Below are 27,289 nucleotides of genomic sequence, written 5' to 3' on the forward strand. Positions count from 1 at the left end.
GAAGGTAAAAAACACAAAAAAAACCTCACTAAAACTGACGACAGCTAAAAATACCAGGAATCACGAAATCTGCCAGTGAAAAAAAAGTTGTGAAAAGTCGCTGAGTACAGCCTTACCGGAAAATTGGGACATGCATGCATTATGTATCACGCCAATCATAACATGCCAGGACTTGTAGCTGACTTGGAATTTTGACTTATTAATTTAATTAATAAGGTCATACCACTCCAATATGCCATTTTTTAAAAGGGCACCAAAATTGTTGAGTATTGTACCACTTTTTGGCACCTTTCCACTAAGGGATACAAAAATCATAGGTGTTAAATTGGTAGCTATTGACCACAATCAAAACTGCATTCAAAATAGAAGTAAAAGTCCACATACCTGAACGTAAAAACGGCATGAACGCTCTCTTTTCTGCAGCTGCAAATAAATAAGGAAAAGTTGTTAGGAGAAATATAGTATGTCTAGGTAGGGGGACTAAAACAAAATCTCAGATCATGACAGAACACCTGAGGCTATGCCATTTGAATACCCAGTGTCTGAATCAAAGCCCATACGAAACTCCATCACTTTTTGCACCATTGTGTGCCATTTGCCACACCAAACACCAATTTTGAGATTGTATTAGTAAGGCATGTGCTTAATTCTTCGGTGTGAATGATTCTGAGTCCTTTCGGCCATCTTTATTGCCACTAAAATCTCAATAAGGACATCTGTAGCAGAAAAACCCCCATTGTGGAACAGGTGTTCTCCTTCGCCGCTTCAGCAAATTACGGTAGCTAACAGTGGACAATTTGCATTTCACTCCTGATTGCTTCTCTTTTAGCTAACTCAGCAGCAAGGAAGTATTTTGTTTGCCCACTCTAATGCCAATGCATAAGACACCTTCAAAGGACCATGGACGGAGCTTTAATTCCAGTGTGGAACAGAATACAACGTAAGTCTCTTCTACGGTCATCGTGTCATCACATGCGAGTATACTAACGAAATCCAGATCTGGAAAGTCATCCTTGAGACCTTTCCTTTGATGTGGTTGTGTCGCTGTGGTTTGTTGCTACTTGCATTTTGGCTTTGTTACTGGTGAACTTTGACCTCAAGCAACCTCCTTAAGGTTCAAGACAACTACAACAAAATTTTATTATCTCCCTGGCTACCCACATACTAAGTTCAAAGATAAAATAGTGGGAAAATAACTTTTTTTTGGTTTTTGACTTGACTTTTTCTCTATTATTTTATTGCATTGCTTCAGTGTGAATTTGAATAAACTCCAACGTTGTATTGTATTTTACAACTGCAATCTTTTAACGGAAGCTTAGGTTAGCTTCAGTGTATATAGAGATCGTTTCACTGTGTGAAAATACAGACAGCCGTCAGATAAGTTAGTTGCATACACTAGCATTTTCAGCAACTGAACAGCAGAGGGCGCTAAAGTCAAAGCAACTGTCTGACCCACAGACGGCTATTCTAAAATGGACTTCTCGTCAATTTCTGCGTCTGGTCACAGACCTGTCATCGTGTATAAACCGCACCCCGATTTTTTGCTTCTTACGAGTGCGAAAAAAAGTGCGGTTTATACACGGTGCTTTACGGTAGGTGCGCCATTCTGGAATGTTGCTCCAGGTGGTGAAGATGGCTTCATGGAGGGCATCCACTGTGTGGAACTGATGTCCATGATTGTAAACTTCGCTTGCCATCCATCCCCAAATGTTCACATGAGGGGAACACGTAGGATGGTCCAAAAGAGTGAGGTTATTCCTCCGGAAGAAATCCTTTGTCAGGCGGGCATTGTGAACTGCAACATGTCCACATAGCCAGCTGCCGTTTGACGCCCCTGCATAACCTCAAGCCATTGTTCCATTGAAGGAAAAAGCACCCCAGATCATGATGGACCCCCCTCCACTGTGCCATGTGGAAAACATCTCAGGTGGGATCTCCTTGTCATGCCAGTAACGTTGGAAGCCATTAGGACCGTTAAGGTTACATTTTTTCTCATCAGAGAATAAAACTTTCTTCCACCTATCAATGTCCCATGTTTGGTGTTCTCATTCAAATTCCAAACGGGCAATTTTGTGGCGCCTAAGGAGATGAGGTCTTTGAAGACATTTTTTCTTCTTAAAACTCTTCTTTTGCAGATGTCATCTGATGGTTATTGGACTGCACTAGGCACCAGTAACAACCTTCATTTGGGCAGAAGATCGTCCTGTGTCTTTTATCATTGTCCCATGTCGGACGGCAGTGACTTTTTTTTTGGATCTACCACTTGACTTTTTTGATCGATAAGCCTCAAGATCTTCACATGACTGTAATTACTGCATCCAAACTCAGCAGCATTGGCGCGCTGTGAGAGGCCTTGCTTATGCAGCTCAACAATCCGACCGCATTCAGAGAGAGAATGTTTGAATACGTGACAGAAAATGACATTGAATCCACATTTTTACCAAGATTTTGGCTTTTAAAGGCTTTGGTCCTCAACTTTTGATCAGGTGATGCACAGCTTATTTCACTTTAATGCTTGTTTGCAATAAATTGCTTTCAAAAGATATTTGCCTCACTCCCATTTCTTCTTTTTGCATTTTGAAGCTCTAATCAGAACCTCCTTAAGATCCAACAGTGCAAAACGTAAATTCATTCAATTTTTCAACTGGTCTGAAAATTTTGATTAGGAGTGTATCTGGAAAGCCTTCATCAATACTTTTAATTTGCGATACTACTCGATGTGGTGTACGTGTGAGCATTTTTTTCCTGATACCTTGTTGAGGCTGCGCGCTGCGCTGTCTTTGCCACCGGGTGTGAGGTTCCTTAGCTGGACGTCCAGTAGATCCACCAGCTGCACCATGGCTCTCACCGTGTAGACGATATCCCCCGCCTGAAGGTTGCTCTTGGTTTGCTCTGCTAGCTCTCGGGCAATCACTGCAGCTGTCTCGCCGGCTTTAAGCTGCGAGAAATGACGAAATTTTATTGCAACACTGCACAATGCATGGTCCCTGAAAATGAATGCTGTTTAACCTTTATTGCTAATATCCAAGCCTCTTAGATTTTAATTGGACTTATTCGAGACAGGAGGACACTAGGAAACGTACCTTCTGGCTGATGATGTTGACCCAAGGGGACGTACAATTGGTGAAGTCGGGCCCCTGGGGGTCCCAGTAGCCCTCAGGACCCATGCAAGCATAGGAGGCCAAGCCTAGACAAGGACGAAAGACAGGAAATTAAGAATTGGGTAGTTTATAATAAAAATGACATAGGCAAACAAGGTAGTTGTGATATTTTAAATGTACCCATATTGGAAGTTTTACAATAAAACGGATTTCTACCATAGTGCATCACAACAGATATTAGATATACAGATATTTTGTCTGCACCCGTATTACATGCTGTACAGTAAAATGGGTCGCAACCATAGTAAAGTGGTACCTTGGTTTTCGTTATTAATTCATTCCACAAGATGAAAATATTTGTGAAAAATTTCCCACAGGAAACAAGACTTTCCATACATACTGGTGAGATCAAATTCAAGAGCGTTTCTCACTCTTTTTATCAAAGCGATGGCACGCACAGCTTTGTTTGACCCCATGATGGGTTATTTAGCAGTCACTCTCAATGAAAAATGCATGGACAGTGAGTCACCAGCATGTAGGCTGCTTTGTTTGGGCATTCAACTACTTTATTATGTTCAATACTGATCGAACACCGAGGCGACATTTTAGCGAAAATTTTCAACACAACCATACAAATCATAAAAAAACTGGGGTGCACAAAAACCTAGGTATGACTGTACATACGCAAAAGATATTTGGAGTGCACCTATATTGTTGACTTTATGGTAAAACTGGTCATCACCACAATACATAAACAGGAAGTCAAGATATTTGGAGTGCACACAGGTCAGGTGGGACTGGCTCCAGCTTACCCATGACCCTAATGAGAAGAAGCGGTAAAAAAATGGATGGATAGACATTCTAAGCTTAAATGTGAGAATGGTCTGCGCCACAAAGGGACTCCAGATATTTGGAGTACACCCATATTCTAAGCGTTACGGTAAAACTGCCTGGCACTACAAATATATTTCAATAACTGTCAGCAACCAATCTTATCGTAATGTATATAGTATAACTGCGCTTGAGTGCATCTTGAGTGCCTTTGAAGTATGCACTGTGACACCTACCAGTTTTACTGTAAAGCTTACAATATAAGTGCCCTCCAAATACAGTCAAACTTGTCTATAGCGGCCACTAGAGGGAGTCTGCAAAAGTGGCCGCTATAGACAGGTGGCCTCTATAGACAGGTTGGCGTCCAGTTTGAATGTTGACCAGTAGAGGAAAAAAAAGAAAAAAAAAGGGAAAAAAATAATAATGTTGACCAGTAGAGGGCACTGCGGACTGCGGATAAAAGTTGTACAGCACTACTAGGCTTGTTATTATCATGGTTCATGGTTTTAATCCTGAACATGCATATGAGTCAAACAGTAGCACATCACATAGTACAATTCACAATTTTGCATGTCCAAAAAGGAGTTTCACATCAGTTGCAATACATTTATTCACCTCTTGTTCTTCCAAGTGTACTTTGTAGGTCTACATGACAATGTAGTGCAATCATAGCCAAGGTTTTTACTTACTAAAAGGAAGCTAGAGGCTTAATAATAACTGATGTAATGAGTAATGTCTTACGCTTGTTTTTAATATTTTACTTTTTATACGGCAGAGTGTCATTACAGCTTTAGTTCATCAGGAAGTGACAGTAGGCGTCCCGAGCAGGAGAGCTAGGCTCAGTGCTAGCTGTGAGTTTGGAGAGAGTTGGGAAGTGTGTTTATGTTGGCGTGGATGTAAAGTCCTGCAGTGTTCTCCGCTGTTAATAAAGCCATTAAAGTGCATCGGCGACGTGAGTCTCTCCTTCCCCACAACAAGCAGCATTACAGTATTGACCAGTGCACACCAGGAAATAAATGGTGTCATTTCTTACAGGCATTGCCTGGACAGCTATGTAGTGGGGCTTGTTTAACCTTTGCCTTGTGGGCAAGCAGGAAGGAGAGACGATGCTGAGAGATGTGTGTGTGTTCTGAGCTGCTGTCTGGTGGCCGCGTTCAATAAATAAAGTTGGCAGAAGCAACAGGAGAAGTTTCCTTCTTTGCTTTGGAGCTGAATAACACTGACAACTTAACAGACTAGTAGCGAACAGAAAAGAAGACGGCTTTTTTTGTGTCGAATACAGAAGATGAGGACTTTGATGGATTTGTGGATGAGGATTGATGAAAAATAACGTGAGTACATTCTAAAATACTTCAATTAAGTACAACTCAACTCAGTTTTGCTCCCGCTGCCGCATGCATGCTAGCGTATGTTTTTTTTTTTTTTTTTTATTGTAGCGTCGCTGGGAGCACGTCCTGTTCCCAACCTAATTTGCGGTAATGTTTTGGTGCAAATGCTCTTAAAGTTACATGTTTGACCAGGAAATAGCAAGCTCAAAAGAAGACGACTTTTTTATGTGGAACAACTGACAGTTTGTGTGGATCTTGTGAATGATTGTGACTGAGCTAGGACTCAGCAATTAAAGTCTACACACGACGGCTTCATTGATTGAAAAACAAAACTTTTTCGTGCATGAAGCTTGTACTTGAGTTGGTAATTTGGCCGCTATATGCAGTCAGATATTGACCAAGGGATACAAAATGGGTGGCCGCTGGCCACGTTGGACAGGTGAGTGCTATACACAGGGTCTATAACATGTAAATTTGCTGCGGGGAATTTTTCAGTGGCTGCTATAGGCAGGTGGCCGTTCTATAAAGGTGGCCGCTAAGACAGGTTTGACTGTATCTTGAGTACCTTTTAAGCATGTGGGAAAGCCTGTGATGTGGGTGCACTCCACATACAGTATTATGAGTGCCTTTGAAGGATGCACTGTGGTAGCGACCAGTTTTACCTTAATGTGCAGACTATGAGTGTGCTTCTAAAATCTTAAATGCCTTCATGCCGTACACCAATTTTACATGCAAGCTTAGAACATGAGTGCACTGCAAACGTCTTGAGTGCCTTCACTCTTTCATGGTTTTTCAAACATACACTATATTAATCCACAAATCATGCTGTTTCGTGGTTCACTGTGGCCTATGACACTGCAAAAACAGCCATACTTTCAACAAAATTAACTTAAAATGGGACAATAAACCTGTGGCTGATCAACACGTACATAGCTGTAAATAGTGTATAGAACTTCTTGATTTGTATTCCCTTGATTTTGCACTTTCTATGCTCTTGTGTGCTTTTGTACTGCTTTTGCTGCTGTAAACCGGGAATATCTTATCTTATCTTAACTTATCTTAACTTTTCTTATATCAGGCAAAAAAATGTGCTAATGGGGTATGCAAATTTTGCTTAGTACAATATTTTTCTTGTGACTTTAAGAATATAAATAGTCCTAAAATAAGAAATCAGGTCTAAGTTTAAGTCTCATCACTCTAGATTTAAGTAAAATGTTCTTATTATAAGGTAAGAATTAGGCGAAATGTTCTTAAAAGATAAAGAGACCAAATTTGACCTAAGAATACCTTTTGGACTCTCCAATTAACCAAACATGCATATTTTTGGAATGTGAGAGGAAGCCAGTGTACACTCACAGGGAGAACATGCAAACCCCACACAGAGATGTTCCAACAATCATTTGAACCCGGGTCACGTGACTGAAACTATATCGCACTAACCACTCGGCCACGGTGCGGCCTCAATTTTGTAACCATATGTGGTTACCTGCGCACACAACCACTCTTCCAATGCTATGTTTATCACCAGACAACATCACAACAAACATGAAACCTATTCAAATTGTGTCATTGTGTCTAAAATTCCTTAAATTTAAAAACAACTATTGTCATCAACAATATCTGGAATCTTTTTTGGCTTGATTTGCATGTAAACTCACAAGTGTTTAGCTTGTATTTAGTAAAAACATCTTAAACATAAGATTAATAACATTTTATGACTGGATTAAATATAATAAAGCTTGGTACACCCTAGGAAATTTGCAGTGCAGCCTTCACATTGGCCCAAAATAAGCAAATCTACAGATACAGTATATTTTCTGTGTGAGTCCATTTTTAAATTTAAAAAGTTAGGTAACCAGTTTTATTCTTCATTTAAGAGAAGTATTCTTTACCTGTTGCTGAAGAATAATGCATGTCAGGTTTTCAGCTTGCTATTAAAACAAAAAAAAGTAATTTCCGGCAAAAATAAAAAAAAATATCTTCATAAGAATTGGCGAGATAAACTTGCTTAATGCAAGATTATATTTCTCATGTGAATGTTTTTTCTCTTTAGGAAAAAATAAACTTTTGCTTGCTTTCTTGAGTTATAGTTTTTGCAGTGCAGTAAAAAAAATATATGTATATTTAAGCAAATTTTTAATGTTTTTGGCCTAAATGAAGCATTTTCAAGCAAAGATATATATAATATAAGACATTAAGAAGCGCCGCACGGTCTAGTGTTGGCCACACAGTCACAGTCAGAAGATCGGGAAGAATCAGGAAGAATGGGTTCGAATCTCCGTTGGGCATTTCTGTGTGGAGTTTGCATGTTCTCCCCGTGCGTGTGTGGGTTTTCTCCGGGTACTCCGGTTTCCTCCCACATTCCAAAAACATGCATGTTAGGTTAATTGGTGACTCTAAATTGTCCATAGGTATTAATGGGAGTGTGTATGGTTGTTTGTTTATATGTGCCCTGCCACTGGCTGGCGACCAGTCCAGGGTGTACCCCGCCTGTCGCCCGAAATCAGCTGGGATAGGCTCCAGCATACCCCCACGACCCTAGTGAGAAGAAGCGGCATAGAAAATGGATGGATGGACATCCAGAAGACGCATTCAAATTGTGAAATGTAGTGTTTACACTGGTCACTAGGAGTCAGTAGGTGAAACATACAAGCGTGAGACTTGATCGGCGGACAACTGGCTTTTATTGCAGGTTTGAATTATCTCACAACAGGCACAATAATAATAACAAAATAATGATCATTGTCATAATCATAACACGGGCTACTGTTGTGGCCATTATCCAGCTAAAACTCAACTCTGAGCCCCCGTTGTTACTTATTTTTCACACGTCTGGAATACGTTTACTGTAACACACTGGAGCACAAGTTTCATTTATGTCATAAATGGCTTATTTTCTATGATATTTCCTACTATATTGGGTAATATGAGTGTAAAGGTGACTATATGGATGTTATTTCATGTCCAGGACTATAACAATGTTAAAACCCATATTTGGAAGGTCGTAAACAGGTTTTCTCTGCTATAACCACAAAATTATTCTATTTATAAAGGAGGAATCCTACTATGCAGAAATGCACTTATTACGGTTGAGTGTGGTATCAATTAACCACAATAAACGAGGGTTTATATAGAGGCAGGCTGACAGTATTACCGTAAAGCAGGGGTCACCAACGTTTTCCCTTGCGAGAGCTACTTTTACAAAATGAAAATGGCCAAGAGCTACTCATTTTTGTAAATTTTATTTTCAGAGCTTATTTTAAACCCAAACAAAGCGAATATGCTTGTTTTACCAGAACATGAACAAAATGCTGGTGTCCACGACTCACATTTTGTATTTCAGAATGCATTTCTTTCTACTGTTCTTTCATTATTAACTGAAAACCTGAATGAAAAGCAGGCTTGCGGGCACCTCATGTGGTCGTGGGGGGCTACCTGGTGCCCGCGGGCACCACGTTGGTGACCCCTGCCGTAAAGTTTAGAATATAAATGCACTTCAAATATCATTAGTGCCTTACATGACATTTGGAGTGCACCTATTTTCTAACCTTCACTGTAAAAAATACAGGTCCTCGGTACACTTAGCAGCTTTGATAACATCTGAAAAACGATGGAAAATACACAAAAAGCCCCCAAATCTTTGTTATTGATTTATGTCATGCACGAGGGCAAATATGACTCGGAAGCGGTTTGGAAAAAAAAGTTGACATTAAACTGTCCTTGCTTGGTTGCTGGAGGCTCAGACGACCTGCGCTAACACATAAATTTTGATTGACATATAATTTCCTTCCCCTGTCCGCCTTGGACAGCCTTATGTTTGATTGGTTCATGAGATAAGGGAAGGAGGAAGGTGGGGGCGTGGGGGTCTTCACTTGGTCCTATTTTGAGCATGAAAGCTGGAGGAGACGGGGGACTGGGGAAGGGGTGGTGACAGCGGTGATAGAAGCGCGGGGGGATGTGGGGGAGGGGGGAGTCTCGAGGAAGTTTCAAAGTAGAAAGAGGAAAACGCGGGTTCGACTTTTTGCCGTGTGAAGAGCAAGTGGTCTTTGAAGAGGATGGGATGTATGCGCTCTTTCTTATCTCGCCTGTTAGGAAGGTCTGGGATGGTGTTGCCCATTAATGAGGACCCCGGATTGGAGTGTCACTCCCGATATTTGACTTTTTTTTTTTTTTATAGCACTTCTCCATCCAACAAACAAATCCACAATATGGAGGTTTCTAGGCTAGCCTCAGTTCTTGCAGGCTTCTTTGTCTTCACAGTCCCCTTTTCATCTCAAATTCAATCCAGGGCGCCCAAGGGTGGTGGAAATAAATAAATAAATGAAAACGTTGCGAGGCTTTCATACAGTGTCAGATTAATTTTCTTGATAAAAACACCAAAATCCCGTAGTAAACGAGAAATGCACGATTGTTGACGACCAACCGGCATCCTTCAGTTGTTTATCATGCTCTATAGTTGTACGTAGCATAAAAAATCTCAAAAGAAAAACTCACGACAGAGATCATAAGTACTCACAAGCGTACAAATCTGCAACTAACGCACAAAAAACATCGGACAACTGTCAGAATCCTAATGTAACCTGTGGGTCTCCAGTATGTGTTCAAATATTCATGGCGTGAATGTCATTGATTTATTGATCACTCACTGTGATCAGTAAATCAGGTTACAAACGTCAGCCATATTTTTTACCCAATACAAACAAAACTGCAACCCCTATTTTGCACACAAAAAAGATCGGACAAGTATCAACGTTTTTTTTTTTTTTGTCCTCTAAAGCAGAATTTGCCTTTTAGACCAAAATTAAAACACACATCAATGTTTCTTGAGTTATTTCCTTGTGTCATTCACTCCCTGTCCTTGATCAGTTTTATGGGCCAGGGTCAGCCTTTGTCTCGCTCTGCACTACACGCTCAACAACTTGTCGCATTTTTGATACATTTTTTTGGTGTTACGAGACAAATTCGACGGAAATTTCTTGGCTATGACTTTTTTTTGACAACATTGTTTGTCAGTCTGTCCCCGTCGTTTCTCTGTGTGGTGGGGCAGGTTAACCCTTCGCCCCCGTTTGCCAAGTGAATATCCAGAAATATTCACAGTATTGTCTGTCGTTATATATACACCAAAAATCTCAGATTGGTTTTTCTCCCAGAATAGGTTGTTTTTCCTGTAGAAAACACATCTCATTCAGCAGACTTCGGTGATAATTGCTAAATATGTGTTAATATGTGAAGCATACATGTTCCACTGTTTTAAAAAGGGCGTTTGTCTTTTATCTTCACTGATGTTGTTTTTTCTTCAAGTGTTGAGATTGAAGAAAAAACACGTGACTCAGATTGCGTCTGTTCATCTATCATCTTAGATCAGGGGTGTCAAACTCATTTTCATTGAGGGCCACATCGCAGTTACGGCTGCCCTCAGAGGGCCACTTGTAACTGTCAGTTTGTATGAATCTAAATATGACTATAACCTCATAATATTATTACACAGTTGCCCATGCATTAGATTATTATATTCTTACTAACAAATTGATGGATAACTTCGAAATGAGAAGTGAAGTGGGAATGTCATGGTGACGAGCAGACATTCAAGTATTTGTTTATGAAAAATGCTTGGAATATCTTGCTGCATGATGAGATAATACTGACGTTTAGAAGAACCGCATGCAGTGCAATTTTTCTTTCAAAATGACAGATCAAATACATTTATTCCAAGGGTTTAGCTGGTCGCATAAAATGATGTGGCGGGCCGCATCTGGCCGCCGGGCCTTGTGTTTGACACCTGTGTCTTCGATTGTCATTCATTAGTAGTGAGTACCTGTACATTTTATAGTTGAAGTGTGTTTAATAAATGTGTGAGGTATATTTAGGGCTTCAACATGAATTGTGTCACGAGGGAACACTGGCAGACAAGGAGAAGGTTCTGGAGCTGAATGTAATCGAATAAATCTTATTGCAAATCCATCCATCCATTTTCTATACTGCTTCTCCTCTTTAGGGTCACGGGGGCATGCTGGAGCCTATCCCAGCTGACTTCGGGCGACAGGCGGGGTACACCCTATGTGCCACATATAGACAAACAACCATTCACACTCACATTCATACCTATGGACAATTTAGAGTCTTCAATTAACCCAGCATGCATGTTTTTGGAATGTGGGAGGAAACCGGAGTACCCGGAGAAAACATGCAAACTCCACACAGAGATGCCCAACGGAGAATCGAACCCAGATCATCCCGATCTCCAGACTGTGACTGTGTTGGCCAACATGCTAACCGCAAGACCACCGTAACCTTATTGCAAATGTTAATCTTAAAACGGAGGAGAAATGTCAACATCAAACTAGCAGGAGGTCTTTAGAGGGGAAGCGAGCCGTGTGTCAAAAATATTAAACATTTTTATGGGCATCTCAATTATTTGTGGGTTTTCGCAATTCGCTGGTAGCCCGAGAACGGAACCCACGTGAAAAGAGCACATCTAATGTATCGAAGTTGTTGTGCATGCTAGCTGGTTACATTAAATATTTGCTTAGCTGTGACACTTGAGTGAATTGCGATTTATTGTTGTGGGGTTTTGGAAAAGTTCTTTTGACTGTGTTTTCTTTCTATCCAATCTGTGTATTGTGGGACAGGGTGAGCCTTTGACCCCCTCGTTGCTAGGAAACATCACAAAATCCGCCAAGTAACAAGCGATTATTTTGATCTAACTTCCTGCTGCTGCTCGCATGCTGGCTAAAAGAGTAAAAGAGTAGTTTTCCTTATAACATTTGTAAGTGTTACGATAAAAACGCCAAAAACATTACCTATGGTTCCAGGAGGACAGGACATCTTAGCAACCATCCCCTGCCTCGTCTTGGGCCAAGAGACATCCATCATGACCAGGGGACTGCAGTACTCCACCCTAATGTTAGGAAGCCTGGAGGAAGAGGGCGATCGTTCATCATTGCCACCCGAGACCGAGCGTCCCTCGAAGGTCTGGGCCGGAGGGGACGCCGTGGACGTGGCTCGGGGCCACTGGGCAGTAGTGACAGGCATTCTGGTCGTGGTGGTCCTTGCTGGTGTGGATGTGACTGTCGTCGTAGTGGTGGTGGTGGGATGCGTGGTTGTCCTCCTCGTGGTGGTGTCCATGTAGACCATTATGGAAGAGGAAGACTCTGGTGGAGAAGAGCACGGAAGGATAAGATTACTTGTGAGTTTTTTGTGTCCACATTTTGCAAATTGGCTAAAATAAAATATGAATTCATTTGTACATTTTGTTATATAGTTATTCTGATTGTTATGTTGGACAGTTTTTAAATTGTCTTCATATTTTGCATTATTACTATTATTATTAGGAGTACAGGCCTCCCTCGCTACGTCCCGATTTGAACATCACGCCCTCACTCTATCGCGGGTTTTCACAAAAAAAAACAACTTTAATAAACGATTGCTGTTCCGTGGTTGAATATGGCTTTTTATTAGTAAAACAAAAATGCATATTTAAGCAAATTGTACTTACTTTTGGCCTGAATTAAGCATTTTCAAGCATAAAAATTGCTAAATGAACTGACTAAATGAAGTAAAAGTCAAATACAAGGCAGAAGGAGCATTCGAATTGCAAATGTAGCGCTGTATTCTACATTGGCCACTAGGTGTCGGTGTTCGGTGAGACAAGGGCCAGACGTGGTTGTCAGAGCAGACATTTATTGCAAGTTTAAATTATCTCACAACAGGCACAATAATAATAATAACATAATAATCATAATAATAACAAGGGATACTGTTGGCACCATAACCCACAACAAGCTAAAACTCAACTCTGAACATTCAACGTCACTTCCTGTCCTCTACACATCTGTCCGCCCGCCGCTAAGGTCCGCTAGTGAGCACATTTAGTGTGACACGGGAGTTTTATTTACGTCTTAAATGGCTCGTTTACTCACTACAACAAGGAACTGCTAACATGTGAGTCTATGTTATCTTATTTATGTCTAATATGTCTTATTTTCTCGGATTATATCTACTATATTGGGTACTACAAAGGTAAAGGTGACTATATGCGTGTTGTTTCATGTCTACAGGGCTCTAATCATGTTAAAAACTGTATTTAGAAGATCGTAAACACGTTTTCTATGCCAGAACTACAAAAATATTCCATTTGTTAATATTGAGTCCTACTTCACAGTCATGCACTTATCGCGGTCGAGTCTGCAACCAATTACCGTGATAAACGAGGGACGACTGTAGTAGTAATATGTTCGACATTTCTTTTGCTCGTCCATATTTTTTACCACAGACAGTATATTGCCAGTCTACATCTCTATTATTATTGCTGTTATTATTATTGTTATCAGTAGTAGTGAAAGTAGTAGTAATATAATTGTAGTATCATTATTATCTATTATTATTTTTATTATGAGTATATATTCATTTTTTATTAACTATATTTGTTATTATTATTATTTGGATTTTATTTTTAAAAAATGTAATTAATTTATGTCCTTTTTTTATGTAGTCTTCTCCTGGCTTGTCCCTCACAGGTAGAAGTCCATGTCCTAATGAAACGTAACAACAATCTCTAATACAAACAGGCTTTCTTTGCTAACTGAGACTCCTGCCTGTCTTGGTGCATGCTAACACGGGTAGTGCATGCATATTGCATATCACATTAATGAAAACCTAGCGTAAAAAAAGTCCCTGCTGTTTATTAACCCCATATTTATGATAATGCCTTTTATATTTGAGGAGTAGTGACCTCAAATAGACCGTATCCGCCTGTCGGTGAATAGAAGCACCTAACACAAGGCTGTAATTGAAATTGGGCCAAGTTGCTGCTAAGATAGCGAAAGAAGACCCGTGAGGTCAGTGAAGGCAATGAGGCCAGATAAGCTAGCAGCTACATGGTGTGCATATGAGCTCTTGGCGATAAGAGAATTATCACAATAGTAGCTGTGGTCAGGAGGGTTAAATTTGCTGAGGGTATTTTTATCCTGTAAAAAAAACGCTGGCTAAAGTGTTTTCACATTTAAAGACAACTTATGAGCAAAATACAATAATGTTGGATTATCTCAATTTTGGGAACAAGTAAGTACCCTTGAGGTTTGACAGTTTGGATTGGACCAAAATTTGGGGGGCAAAATACACCCAAAGTTGTAAAATTCAGAATTGGATAAGAATTTTAATGAATAATGTGCCTTGAAAGTTGTACAAAACTTTGGCGTTCACACCTTAAAATTGTTTTCTTTTTTACTTGAAAACAATGTTAAGTAATATATGTTATATGAATCTATACATATGCCATATAGATACATATATAGATTATTATTTACACACATTAGTTTCTACAATTCATTTGAAAACAATTTAAAATGTCATAAAATATGTCACTGCTCTTTATTTGGATAAACATGCACCAGAATCTGCCCTGAAAACTAGTCTGTAAAATGTGAAGTCAGTTGACAATAGCTTGTCACAGGCCAAGCCTAACTGTGCCAGCGTGTGTGATCGCTCACGTTTCAATCTCATTCGACTTTCTGGCATCTTTGTTTACACATTTTGCCTGGCTCTCACTGCCTCTCTGACGGCAGCTAGCTCGCTGTTCCATGGGCGAGCTACAAGTGGCTCATGGGATACGCACTAACTTACTTTTAAGTACACACTAACGTACAAGTGTCACTTAACAATCTTGCTGTCTTGTTATCATTATAATACTGATGGCTTCTCTTCAAAACGCTCGTTGTGTGTCGGAGTTGTGCAACAGAAACACGCAGTGTGTACAGCTTTAGACAGTGACGCCATCACAGGGGGTCTCCAACAGGTAGCTCGTAAGCTAAAGTAGCTCACCAGCTGATGATGAGTAGCTCAGCAAAGAATATTTGCTTCACCTCTTACTAGTTTTATAAACCAACACACCTGTATTTAATGACAAATGAGCACACTGTGCTTTGTAAATAAAGTACAATTTAAATGTTGGCAGTCACATAAAAAAAGCTTAAAATTATTAAACAATGCATTTCCTATGTATTCGCATTACTCTAAAACAGGCATCAAATTAAATTTAGGTTTGTGTCAAATAGCACAACATTTTTGTACTTTTGTACTAGTCACAGAGTACTACTTTTGTCCTAGTCACATAGTACTACTTGACTAAATACGCCAGGAAACAAAAGGAGGCTCGACGTGTTCGACTCTAAGTTGAAGTGCTCTCAGCAACTTTGCCATTAAATTAATAGTCGTGCAGTGTTCTCTGTTCATGTTCTGCTGGTTGTCGAAAATAGTCTATTCTAAGTTAATAAAGAAATAAATAGGCAATAAAAATTGTTATTTGTCATAATTAAAAAAACAAAAATTGCAGACACAGTGACGGCAGTCCGCCCTCCCATGCAGCCCACCACCACGGCTTCAAAACATTATTGGGAAAACCCTGGAATTGGACCCCAACAGACGTGTTCTTTAATTCTTCAATTCGAGTTTTCACTTCAGAGCTTGCAATTTCTCTAACTTTCTTTGAAGTTTATGTGGCTGTCTGTGCAAGACGGTGGGATGCTAATAATTACAGTGTGCAGAGCCTCTTCAAACAATACAAGTTATCATTTTCTTAATAAGCCCAAGCAAAGAAAGACGACTCACAGCTGGAGGTTAATTCAAAGTCGCTGGGAAGCCACGTCTGGAATCTAATTCCATACTTTTGCACGATCCCGTTGAGTGCACAGCTAGGTACATCATTCTTTTTTCTTTTTTCTTTTTTTTTAACAGATGACGTCCATGGTCCATGTGTGCATGTTAAATATGCCCGACAAGCCACCAGAGAGTGCTGGGAGTTGAAAGTGTCCTTGAGCAAACTTGTCTTCTGTGTCTTTTACAGCAGATTACCACAAAAAAGGGGGGATGAGGATAGGGACTGGGGGTGGGGATGCTAAGAGTAGACACAGTCCACAGCCGCCATCACCTTGGAGACAACACAAGGACATTTTGTTTTGCGGTGTCCATATCCCTGAATCTTCCCTGGGACCTAAAAAGCATTTAAATTAGACGACTTCCTGTATAAATGAGGTCCTGGACAAACGGACGTATGAAGCTTTCTTATGAAAATACACTGGAAGCACTGAAGAACCTTAAATCATACGATTCGGACTGGACCAACATTTTGCAGAAATTTGGATTGGACTCTCGTGGTTGTGCAATTCGGTCAAAAACACAATAACACAACTGCTTTTCGCTAGGGCAGAATTTGTAGTACAGTCTTTGGAAAAAGTAGGGTAAATGGTTACCTTGCTCCACAATACAGCGGAAAAAACAGGGACAAGCAGAAACCAACAAAAGCCGAGGCAATTTTGGTAGAAAATTGCTTCAGAACTCGTGTCGATTGATCTGCCGTCACACTTGAAGTCATGCAGGATACCATCATGTCGTGCAAAGGTTGTACAAATCGGAATGGTTTGAAATTTTCCAATAAAAAATACTCCCTGAGTCAAAAAACTCATAATAGGGCCAGAATTTTCAGGAGTAATGTGCCTCTGAAGTCATAAAAAAAACGTTGAATTTTAAAACCGTCTTCATGGTTGATGTCACCCAATGAATCAGAACGGAAATACATTTTCAGGGAAAAAAGCTCGTACAGTTCAGAACTAGACCAGAATATTCTGGAATAACGTGCCTCTAAAGTTGCACAAAATTTCAGAATTTGAACCGCCACCCTGATGTCACGAAGGACACCATCATATTGTGCGGTAGTTGTATGAATCAGTCATTTTTGTTGTAAAAATGTCTACAGAATTATTTTCAATTACTTAAAATCTGATCAGTTATGATTTTTTTTTTTTTTTTCGGGGCTGGATCATCTCTCGGAATGTTCTGAACTCCTGTTTCACTGCCAGTGTTATATAATACATCTGATGTTATGTTGAAACTGGTTGAAAATCACTTCGCAAATCATATGAATCAATTACATACTATGTTTAACGGGATGGGAGGAACCCTGTCTGAATGTTCTGAACTCCTGTTTTCAGGCACTGCGCTTTATTTCAAAGCCTTTCTTCCGAATTAATTAGGCTGCCTTTCAGTATCCCAAGGCGCTTGGCTCCTACAAATACATAAACCGACTCCGTTTTGCTCCAGGAGGTGTAAAAAAAGCATCTATTATGAAATGATCCTGCTCTGTGTGACTTGCCAGACATTTTCGCCGAGATCAAACGAGGAGTAAAAGGTGCTTTGGGGGCTAAAAATGAATTAAAACGCTAGAGAGGGTAAAGTGACTCTTCCAGCCTTGTGCTGAACCCAATTAGCTCCTAATTTGACTATTTCAACCTTTATGCACAGTTACACCTCCAATTGGCTCTTTCACACATGGTGGACAAGATTGGACGCTCAACGTGTGATGTCATCCATTTACACTTTTAACGACCAAAGTCGCAAATTTTTAGCAGGGCTCTTTTATTCCGGCATTGTATGTACCACTTAGCTTACTGTAGCTTTAACACCTTAGTTTACTCATGAAATGAAATGAAACTGCGTTAGCAAACAATGGCTTTTGCCCATGCTGATTGGTAAACACTGGAGACCCCATGAAAGCTTTGTCTCCTCTTGTCATTAAACTCAAACACTGCAAGGTGCATTTATATATTTATATGCGGTACACCTACTGCATACTCATGACCTCCATAAATGCCTTCTCAAGTCCCGGGATGAGAGCCGGGGAATGAGAAATTAATTGGCAAACAATGCATAGCCGCCACCCATTATGGCTCTCATCATGTCAGATGATATCCAAGCATTACCGCATGTCTGGCTGCATAATTTAACCCCCCCCACTCCTTCCATCACCATCCTCCCGCGAGTGATGGATTTGTGAGCCTGACACAGATGGCGCCGTTAAATGACAGCACTTTTATCATTTTATTTTCCCAAGCACTTTCCCGGCGGCGTCGGATGACAGAAAACACACAGCGATTGATAAGCAATTCCATTACGCCGTCCTTTAAAGTTCTCGTTACAAGCAATACACAACACGCATCATGTTATTTTTAATGCTATAATTATTGTAGCAACACACCGATTCTTCCTATTTCTGCACTAGAAGGTCAACAGCAGCAATAAACGGATGGAGGACTGTCTGCAAATGTACAGATTTGCATTTGTTGTGTACACATAGTTTGTAAATTCTAACTGCCTGTGGCCTCAACTGGCTTTGAAGGTAAACAATTATTATAATTACAACTTGACTACATTTAACTGTGTCTAAATTTGTAAATTATATGAGAAATGAGAATTACCATAAATTCCGGTAGCTTATACTTGTACAGCGGTGCAGTACTACTACTAATACTACTACTCATTCACTACTACTACTACTGTGCCGCTCACGAGTCAATGAGGAAACGGTAGCTCTTTCTTTGGCAGGAGCCAATCACGAGCTATTAGTATAATCACAACGAACTTGTCAACCCATTGGAAATCGCAGGAGGTCATTATATACAGTATAACAGTCTATCTCACGGTGTCATCTTACAAACAACACTAAACTCATCACACAGCAACTTCACACTTAAAAGGTATACCTGGCAAATATACAAACATGGACCAATATGAGTTTGAAGTGGAAAAAAAAACAACTCTTTTAAAGTTAATGCATTGCGTCTGAACAAAACATTCACTGGGTCGCCGCAATGATGTCAGCCTCCCTCTAGGCTCTGGGCTCCTCTGGTCCTCTGGCTCCCTCTGGTGTACAGAGGCAGCACTGCAGTGCCATCCGCCATTTTCTATGCTGCTTGTCCTCCAATAAACTGCTCTTCTGGCAGTAATGCATTATGGGTAGATGTTAAAATAGCTTCTGTTTGTTATTTTAAACTTGTATTGGTACTTCTAATGTATATTTCCTACCACACACAAAAGGTTGTACTGAAATACGTAAAACAACCAAGGCCATTTAAACAGTTATCGTGAAATATACATGTAAAGGTAAACACAAACGTATGTAAAAACGCAAAACAAAATTGAGTGTTGACCCACATTATCCCTGACGTCATTAGTTGGCTCTTCTGTTGTAGTAAAATGCAACTCTGCTTTTCTGTCCAATATATTTTTTTGTGGATTCTCTGCTGTCTGTGTTTCTGTAATTTTGTTACTTGTCTCCATCTGGATGGTGCTCCTCTGCGCCAGATGTGTGCACTCCCCCTGTAGGGGGAACCCACCAAACACTTAGAACCTAAAATGATTAACAGTCTCTAAGCCATAAACGTTTGCAAGGAGTGGGGTTATAATGGGAGTTATTCCGTTGGGTTCCATCATGGCAGAACTCCCCTTACACCATGCTGCATCACTTTAAGCCAATGCATACTAGCTTGAAGGCTTACCAATGTAGGCTACATGCTTATTAGCACTTTGTGCATTTCCTGTGACATGTCAACACAACGTGGCTTTAATGCAGGAGAACCACAAGCAGCTTCTGTTACCCATGCTACGTTTTTTTAAGCATGGATACAAGGGAAGTCTTTGTTTGTGCCTCAGAGGCTCTTTCAAAGCGTCACACATATTCACTACTCAGTCCAATGTAGTTGTTGCGGTATTAATGCTTGTGTTTTTACTCACATTTAAATATAACATCAAGTAATATGGAACACAATGGAAAGATGTAGAAAGGTCTGTTCCTGGGTTAAATTGGCTCCTTCATCAAAGCACCCCTGTCATGTAGAGGAGCTTTGACCTCAAAACAGTGTTTCTGTCACATAGAGCATCTTTGACTTGCAGTAGGTGCTTAAAAACCGCCCAGCGCTCTAGCCCCCGTAGAGGATCTTCAGTTGAATAGCCCTGCACAAGCAGCAAATAAACATGATGTAAAAACTAAAAACTGTGCTGCACGGCAATTTATGACTTTTTTATGGATCTCAGCAGATTAAAAAAAAAAAACACAATATCTAAATATTACCCTGCTGCTGTAAAAATAATACACTTGGCCAATAAATGCCAGGGAAAGCTATCAAAGTGGAGACAATAAAATAACAAGAAAGTACGTTTTTTTTTAACTACTCCGCGAAAGTTACTTCATGATGCATTAAAGTCATTTTTCTTCTTTATGTTTGTGCCTTCTTCTTCTACCATATTAGCCAGTAGGAGTGTAACGGTACAGCACCTTCACGGTTCAGTAGGTACCTCGGAAAATTAAGGTCACAATTCAGTTTATATCCCGTATAATAAGGGAACAAAATACAAACCATAACACTACTTAGCCAATAAATACAATTGTAAAACAAAAACATTACACATACATATATTATACATATTTAAAGAAACACCTTTCTGTCAAGATTAGCTGTAAGTATCAACACTTCAGCTTTTTTTTCCCTTACATTATGCCTTTCTGCTCCATTTTTAAAAAAATGTTTTTGTTTATTTTACTTGAGCTGCACGCTTGTGGAGGTGTTCAGCATACCTCAGCACCTTGCCTTTCACTGCGGTAGGAATGCACAGTTCCGGGGTTGTGGAGGCGACTGGCATGCCTCAGCTTCCACGGTAAATATCACTTGTACAGTCATCCCTCGCCACTTTGCGGTTCGAATTTCACGGCTTCACGCTATCACGACCTTTCTGAAATATATTAATTCATAAATGATGTTTCGTGATTGAACATGGCCTATTGTTAGTCAAAAAATATGTATATTGAAGACAATTTTACATATGTTTTGCCTAAATTAGGCATTTTCAACAATAAAAATGGTGAAATTAACTAAAATGAAAATATAAGGCACTCAGAAGATGCATTCAAAAACACTGCGAATGATATGTAGTACTCTACACTGGTCACTAGCTGTCAGTATGTTACTATAATGTTTGGTGAGGCAGGATGGATGATGGATGGATGGATGGATGGATGGATGGATGGATGGATGGATGGATGGATGGATGGATGGATGGACGTATTAAAAGACGCTAATGCATAAATACATCAAAATGCGATTAATCAGCAATCATTTGATCATTTTAATGATCAATTATTCAACAGCAAAAGACAGGCATGATACAGTGCTGCATGCTAACATTAGCAAAGAAGTAAAACAAACGTCAATGTAAATTGGCGTAATCTCTGTTAATAATTTTGAAGGAACAAATAATTTTTCTTATATGTGTCTAGCTACGCAAGCAACCTATGACGAAAAAGTGCTGAAAAGTTGGATCCTTTACGATGAAAAACTGAACCTAAACAGCACTGCCTAACCGCTCCTTGCCCATCTGTTGATTCTGTAATTAAAACGGTAAAAACTTGTCCATTTAGTGCAGCGATAAGACGACATAGTGCTAACATTAGCCTCTAACAAGCAAAACAAACAGCGCAAATATACATACATAATCGAAAGTTATTTTCGGTTATTTCTAACAAGCAAACTGCAAGACAAGAAAGTGCTCAAAATTTGGTCGGTACCGATTACGATCATTTTAGTGTAGTAATTAGTTTGACTAATAAAGTAATTAGTTTGTCGTAATTAGTAGTTTTTAGTTATACTTCAGTCATCTAAATTGATTAAGTTTTAGTCTTGTTTTAATTCACAAAAAAATACATTTTAGTCAATTAAAATGACAGGAGATTGTCTTGATGATCCTAGAACTAAGTTGTCCGGGGCCCCTATAGGGCTACCCAAGACAAACAGCTCCTAGGTGAGGGACCAGACAAAGAGTAGCTCAAACAGACCCTTATGACGAGCGACATACCAAGTATGGACCAAGTAAAAAATAAAACAGAATTGGTTCGTCTATGGCATCAATACAGTGGCAATATCCGCATGCATAAAAACCATTAACAGCGCACCGACCTCCACAGACCACTTTCTGTGCGCTCGCCTGTCACTCTCTGTCTTCTATGCGCTTGTTGTTGAGTTTTGGTAGTCTGGGGGCAGGCAACACCCCTACTCTTGTGATTGGTCACTTTAAATGCCTAATGTCTGCAAGTAGCCAATCCGAGGCAGAGTAGCGTGGGTCATCATGGCCTCCTTTCTCCCTCGTAGCAACTCAGTGAACCATCACAATTACTCCCAAGATGTTCAATAAATTCAGAATTAAAAGAAATGTCTGTTCCTCAACTTACGCCTTTTTTCTCAATTTTCTACCAAATCCCGCCGACCTGATGAGCCCACCCTGCCTCGGATTGGCTCTGACGATCTAAAAAATTTGTGAAAAAACGTGCAGCGCGAACCGTCACCAATTCAACGTTTGACGTTGTCACGTTTCTTGCTGCAGTCAATCAAATGCTTTACTACTCCACAGTGTTTTCATTTACTCCCCCGTTCCCGAGCAGTTTTTTAATTAATTCGTCTATATATGTGTGTTCCACCTGTCTACCCACTGCAAAGAGTTTACTATTTGTAATCATTCGTCTGGAGGGCAGCTGATTTTGCATGACAAGTCATATCCAATAAAAGAAAAACACACACAAGCTCCCTCTTATTAAGCACAACAAATTAGATTACAGGGCTGTTTGTTGTACAAACACCGCCCCCACCCCCTTCCGGACTAACGGCAACTAACATCCCCGGAATAAATGAATTGATTATCACGGCAGTCCCCATCTAAATACTTCGTTCCAGGTACACCCTAGACTGGTTGCCAAGACTGGTCGGCAGGAAACCAGACTGCTCAGAGTACCTGGGGTACCCAAAGTACCAACAGTATGTAGACGGGGCGAACATTGCTAACTCGACACAAGGAGGTCTGAGCCCAAGATTTGAACTCAGAACCTCCTGGCTGCAAGGTGCAAACACCCAAAAGCACCTTTCTGATAACCACCAAGGGAAGAACTACCGCAAACAGGCACTAGAAACCTTGGAGCTGCTTTTCAGTGTGAGTTCCCACAACATTGGGAGTATAAAGTATTTGGCATTTTTAGGACCATGATAGCAACTCTGAACCAGGGTCAAACCCTCTGCAAGGATTCTCTTCACTGTATCCCAAACCTATACATGCAGTGCGGTAGCCAAGAACATGAACTTACCAAGTCGGTTGTCCAGTACGCCAAAATCCAGCGAGTACTTCACAACATGGTAATTGTTCCAAACGTAGAGCAGATTGTCTCTGGGATTGTAATCCACAGCGGCAATGTACTGATAGGAGTTGGGGAATGGGATATCCAGGAAGCCGTCTTTACTCAGCTCCGTGTTGTAGATGTAGTCGATCTTGTTCCCTGTGGCTTCATTGTCGTCATCCTCGTACACCGATTTCACCACATAAAGGATCCCGCAGATCATGAAGGCGTTGGACGCCGACCGCTTGTCGTATGCCGTGTCCCAGGTGCCCTCCACGCGCAGTGTGTACGGGTTGAGCTGGCTGATGACGATGCGCCCGTTGTTCTGTTCGGTGGCGTAGATCACCCACAGGCCGTTCTCGTCCACGGCCAGGTCGATGTCCGACTTACCCCCCCAGCGGTACGGAGACGTGTCGTGGTAGTTGGCATTGGCGATGATGGCCTCGCCGCTCTTGATGCGAGTCCGCAGGTCGAACTTGACAATGTTGCGTGTGCGCTCCTTGTTGAAGAACAGTGCGCCGTCGTACACCACAAAGCCGGTTCCATCGACGCGGTGTGGGAGTTTATACGTCGTTGTTGGCCTCCCAGCGATGAAGTCCTCCTTGGAGGAGTACTCGGTTAATGTATCCGTCCGGTACGGCGTCCACGGCATGTAGTAGATCTTATCAGAAGCTTGGAGAGGATCTTTGCACCACGCACCGGACTGGTGGTCTGATTCGAAGAGGTGTTCGCTCTGGTAGACCCTGCGGAGAAGCCCTGGGCACAGGAATACTGAGGAGCCAAAATAGGGAAAAAACAAGTACGGAGTTACATTGGCAGGTAGTGGCGTTTAGGCTTTTGTGATGGCAGTTTCTTCTAGCTACAAATCCGTCAAGTGGCTAAAAAGCAGAAAAACACAAATGTCTCTTTCTTGTAATCTCTAAAGATGTTTGTATACCCCGCAGGTAAGAAAAAAAAGTGTGTCCCCATTGACACATGGCATATGAGTAGTTCCTCTAAGCTGTGGAGGGGGATGTGCCCGGGTGGTATGATGTTGGGTTAGTGTCGTATTGACGGCCCCCGAGGAGCTTGGAAAATGGAGCTTCACTGGAGCTCCACTCCGTATACAAAAAATGCCCTAAATGTATGCCGTAAAATGTAAAAATATGCATTCAGAATTTGTAATAATAATTTTTATTATAGTCAAAATACAATTATATATTTTAAAGAATTCTTTTACTATTTTATAATCATGCATTGTGAGTTGACGGTTGCTAGTGAAGCAAAACACAAGCTTTAAACAACTTTCCCTAAAACCATCATAATCACTGTGCAGTACTCATTGGAAGAGAGTTGGAATCAAAATACAGTAGTACATCGCATAACGTAAACCTCCTTTTACGGAAATTCCACTGAACGTAAAGAATTTATGTAAAGTTTTTGCATCGTATCGTAAGAAATTCCATATAACGTAAAGCAGGGGTCACCAACGTGGTGCCCGCGGGCACCAGGTAGCCCCCCACGACCACATGAGGTGCCCGCAAGCCTGCTTTTTATTCAAGTTTTCAGTTAATAATGAAAGAACATACAAAACGTGAGTTGTGGACACCAGCATTTTGTTAATGTTCTGGTAAAACAAGCATATTCGCTTTGTTTGGGTTTAAAATAAGCTCTGAAAATAAATGTTACAAAAATGAGTAGCTCTTGGCCATTTTCATTTTGTAAACGTAGCTCTCACAAGGAAAAACGTTGGTGACCCCTGACGTAAAGCGTCAAGTCGGTGCAAGTTCAGAAATTCGATTTGAATAGCTCGCGCGACAGAGAGAGGGAAACATTTTCCATGACTAACAGAGTACACTTGGTGACGCCTTCTGACGCTTCACACTCTCATTGGCTGATTATCGGGGCACCGCCTACGCTCTCATGTCATTGGCTGACTTATACAGCACGTACATGAGTTTGTGTGAGAGACAGGCTTCTCCCTTCAACCTCCCTTCCTCATCGTGGCCAAAGGGGTGAGTTTGGGAAGATCTTGGAACGGATTAGGCTATTTACATGTATTTTACGTAAAATACATGTAATATAACGTAAAAACGTTAGAGGCGTGTAACGTAAAAACGTAAAAACCCTATAACGTAAACAGTCTCGGAACTGATTATTTACGTTGCAGGGGCGTCTACTGTACTGCACTACTACTGTACGATATATAACCAACTCAAGCAGAATAGGACGATATGTCGAGTAACAAAGTTTTGAAAACCTTTCTGATATCACAATCTCAGTAAAAAAAAACCTCCCACAACACGGACAGACACAACGCAAATAGTTTTTACATCGTACTTATTCTTGTAAGTCTATTGGACAGACTCATCTGTTTTTGGTATTTTTTCCAACCCACAATGCATTGCAGATAGCGGTCCCTAGCTCTGAAGTACTTTTGGAACATTTCATGCTTGGTCTCTTTAAGAGGACGCACAAAGAAAAATGCAATTGAGCCATTTGTGAGAATGTTGTTTACGTTCTTAAAAAACACCATTTTATTGTCAGAAAGATAACACTTTTACAGCTCGTGAATAAGCTGATAAGGTATGAATATGGCTGCTATAATCTCTCCCCTGTATTGATTAGCGAGTCCCTGAAGGTTATAGCCATCATCGTGTTAGAGCTATAATCAAAATATGCTGACAGCTTATTGGACAAGCTATTGATCAGCCTATATAGCGTTAGCTTTAATGGTATGCGGCTGATAAGGCTCCGCTTGGAGAAGAAAATGAGATTGAAAAAAAAACCCATCCAAGGCACATCTGCTGTATTTATGTCAAAATATTTACACTGAATGGCAATTTTTTAATAATCATAAAAATAATAATAATAAAGACAATTATTGGCATTTAGTTACCTTTTTGCTCCACTTCTGTTTTTAGGCATGAAGGGGAAAAAGAGAGAAAAAGACAGATTAATTAAAACTGATTTATCACAATATAAAAAGAATCACAATACAGCACTCCGCAAACACGGAAACATGCCGAAGTCAAAGTTTTTGAAGAATTCTTCGAAGCAAACATGTCGGGAACCTTTCCCATACTGGAATCACAGTGGAGAACAACTCAGATGAGGAAATATTCGTCGGAATCACAATATGGTAATCCTTCGACGAGAGCAGAATAACAAGCTACTATTCAAATAGCTGACGTTTCTTTTACAAATTCTGTTAAGCTAACATATCGTAAACTTTCTGATATTCAGCGAAATCACAGCACGGTGGCCTTCCGATGCAGAAGAACAGGACCATACGAGGCTAATTGTTGACAATTTCGACTAATTATTGTAAGCTTCAAACACCACATACTTTGTGTCCTCAGATTATGAAATATTTGTCAAAATCATAAAACAGTTGTCTTCTGACAAGGAAATATGGCAAAGTGAAGCAGAATAGGACACTGGAATTCAAATAGTAGATGTTTTTGACAAATTATTTTAAAGGGGTGCTATTGTACATTTGTAACTTTTCAGATATATACTGTATGGTTAAAATGTTGTACTTCTTCTATTTTTGTTCTCCAATATTCATCCAGTTATACAGTTTACAATATCCATTTCTTCTTTACTGTTTACTGATTACTAGGGGTGGACTAATCGCTCCGATAATTATGAGGAATTATGACATCATACCAATAAATCCTTTAAAAATAGCTCAGATCATCGATCACTAATAAAAACCTTCCAATACACGTACTGTGGTGTGTGTCACTGGGCTCAGGTGAGCAAATCAAGCGCTCCTTTTCTGTGATGCGCTTCACACCTCCCATGAGCTCACTTGTAAACAAACATGGCGTAGATCCTGGTCGATCCTGTGGGACCGCTCTACCTTCTCGGCCACCTGAAATGCCAGCATCGCTACGACGGGGTTTTGAAAGACTATGAAGACGGCAGCACTGCTAAAAAAATACAAAATAGCCCCACTATTTTTGGGATGTATGTTTGCCAGCAAAATACGACATGATCCCCACACGGCTGCATACGCTGATAGATGGAAATATGGACATAAGCTTCATGAGTGATTTATG

General features: G+C 40.4%; 1 protein-coding gene across 16 annotated transcripts in view; it reads right to left on the minus strand.

The window, feature by feature from the left end:
- The window catches only part of LOC129194612 (adhesion G protein-coupled receptor L3-like), a 197,573-nt gene that overhangs the window by 54,826 nt on the left and 115,458 nt on the right, over positions 1-27,289 (minus strand). For 10 of the 16 annotated variants that reach the window (XM_054799789.1, XM_054799783.1, XM_054799791.1 and 7 more), the window contains exons 6-11: positions 26,121-26,136; positions 23,214-24,022; positions 12,061-12,411; positions 3,084-3,187; positions 2,753-2,938; positions 385-423 (exon numbers count right to left, since the gene is read on the minus strand). In XM_054799789.1, the coding sequence (XP_054655764.1) occupies positions 385-423; positions 2,753-2,938; positions 3,084-3,187; positions 12,061-12,411; positions 23,214-24,022; positions 26,121-26,136 (1,505 nt within the window). The remainder of the gene's footprint in view (positions 1-384; positions 424-2,752; positions 2,939-3,083; positions 3,188-12,060; positions 12,412-23,213; positions 24,023-26,120; positions 26,137-27,289) is intronic. The other 6 variants (XM_054799784.1, XM_054799797.1, XM_054799796.1 and 3 more) reach the window with 1 other exon arrangement.

Source organism: Dunckerocampus dactyliophorus, chromosome 15 (genome assembly GCF_027744805.1).
Source record: "Dunckerocampus dactyliophorus isolate RoL2022-P2 chromosome 15, RoL_Ddac_1.1, whole genome shotgun sequence".
In the NCBI taxonomy this organism is placed as follows: domain Eukaryota; kingdom Metazoa; phylum Chordata; class Actinopteri; order Syngnathiformes; family Syngnathidae; genus Dunckerocampus; species Dunckerocampus dactyliophorus.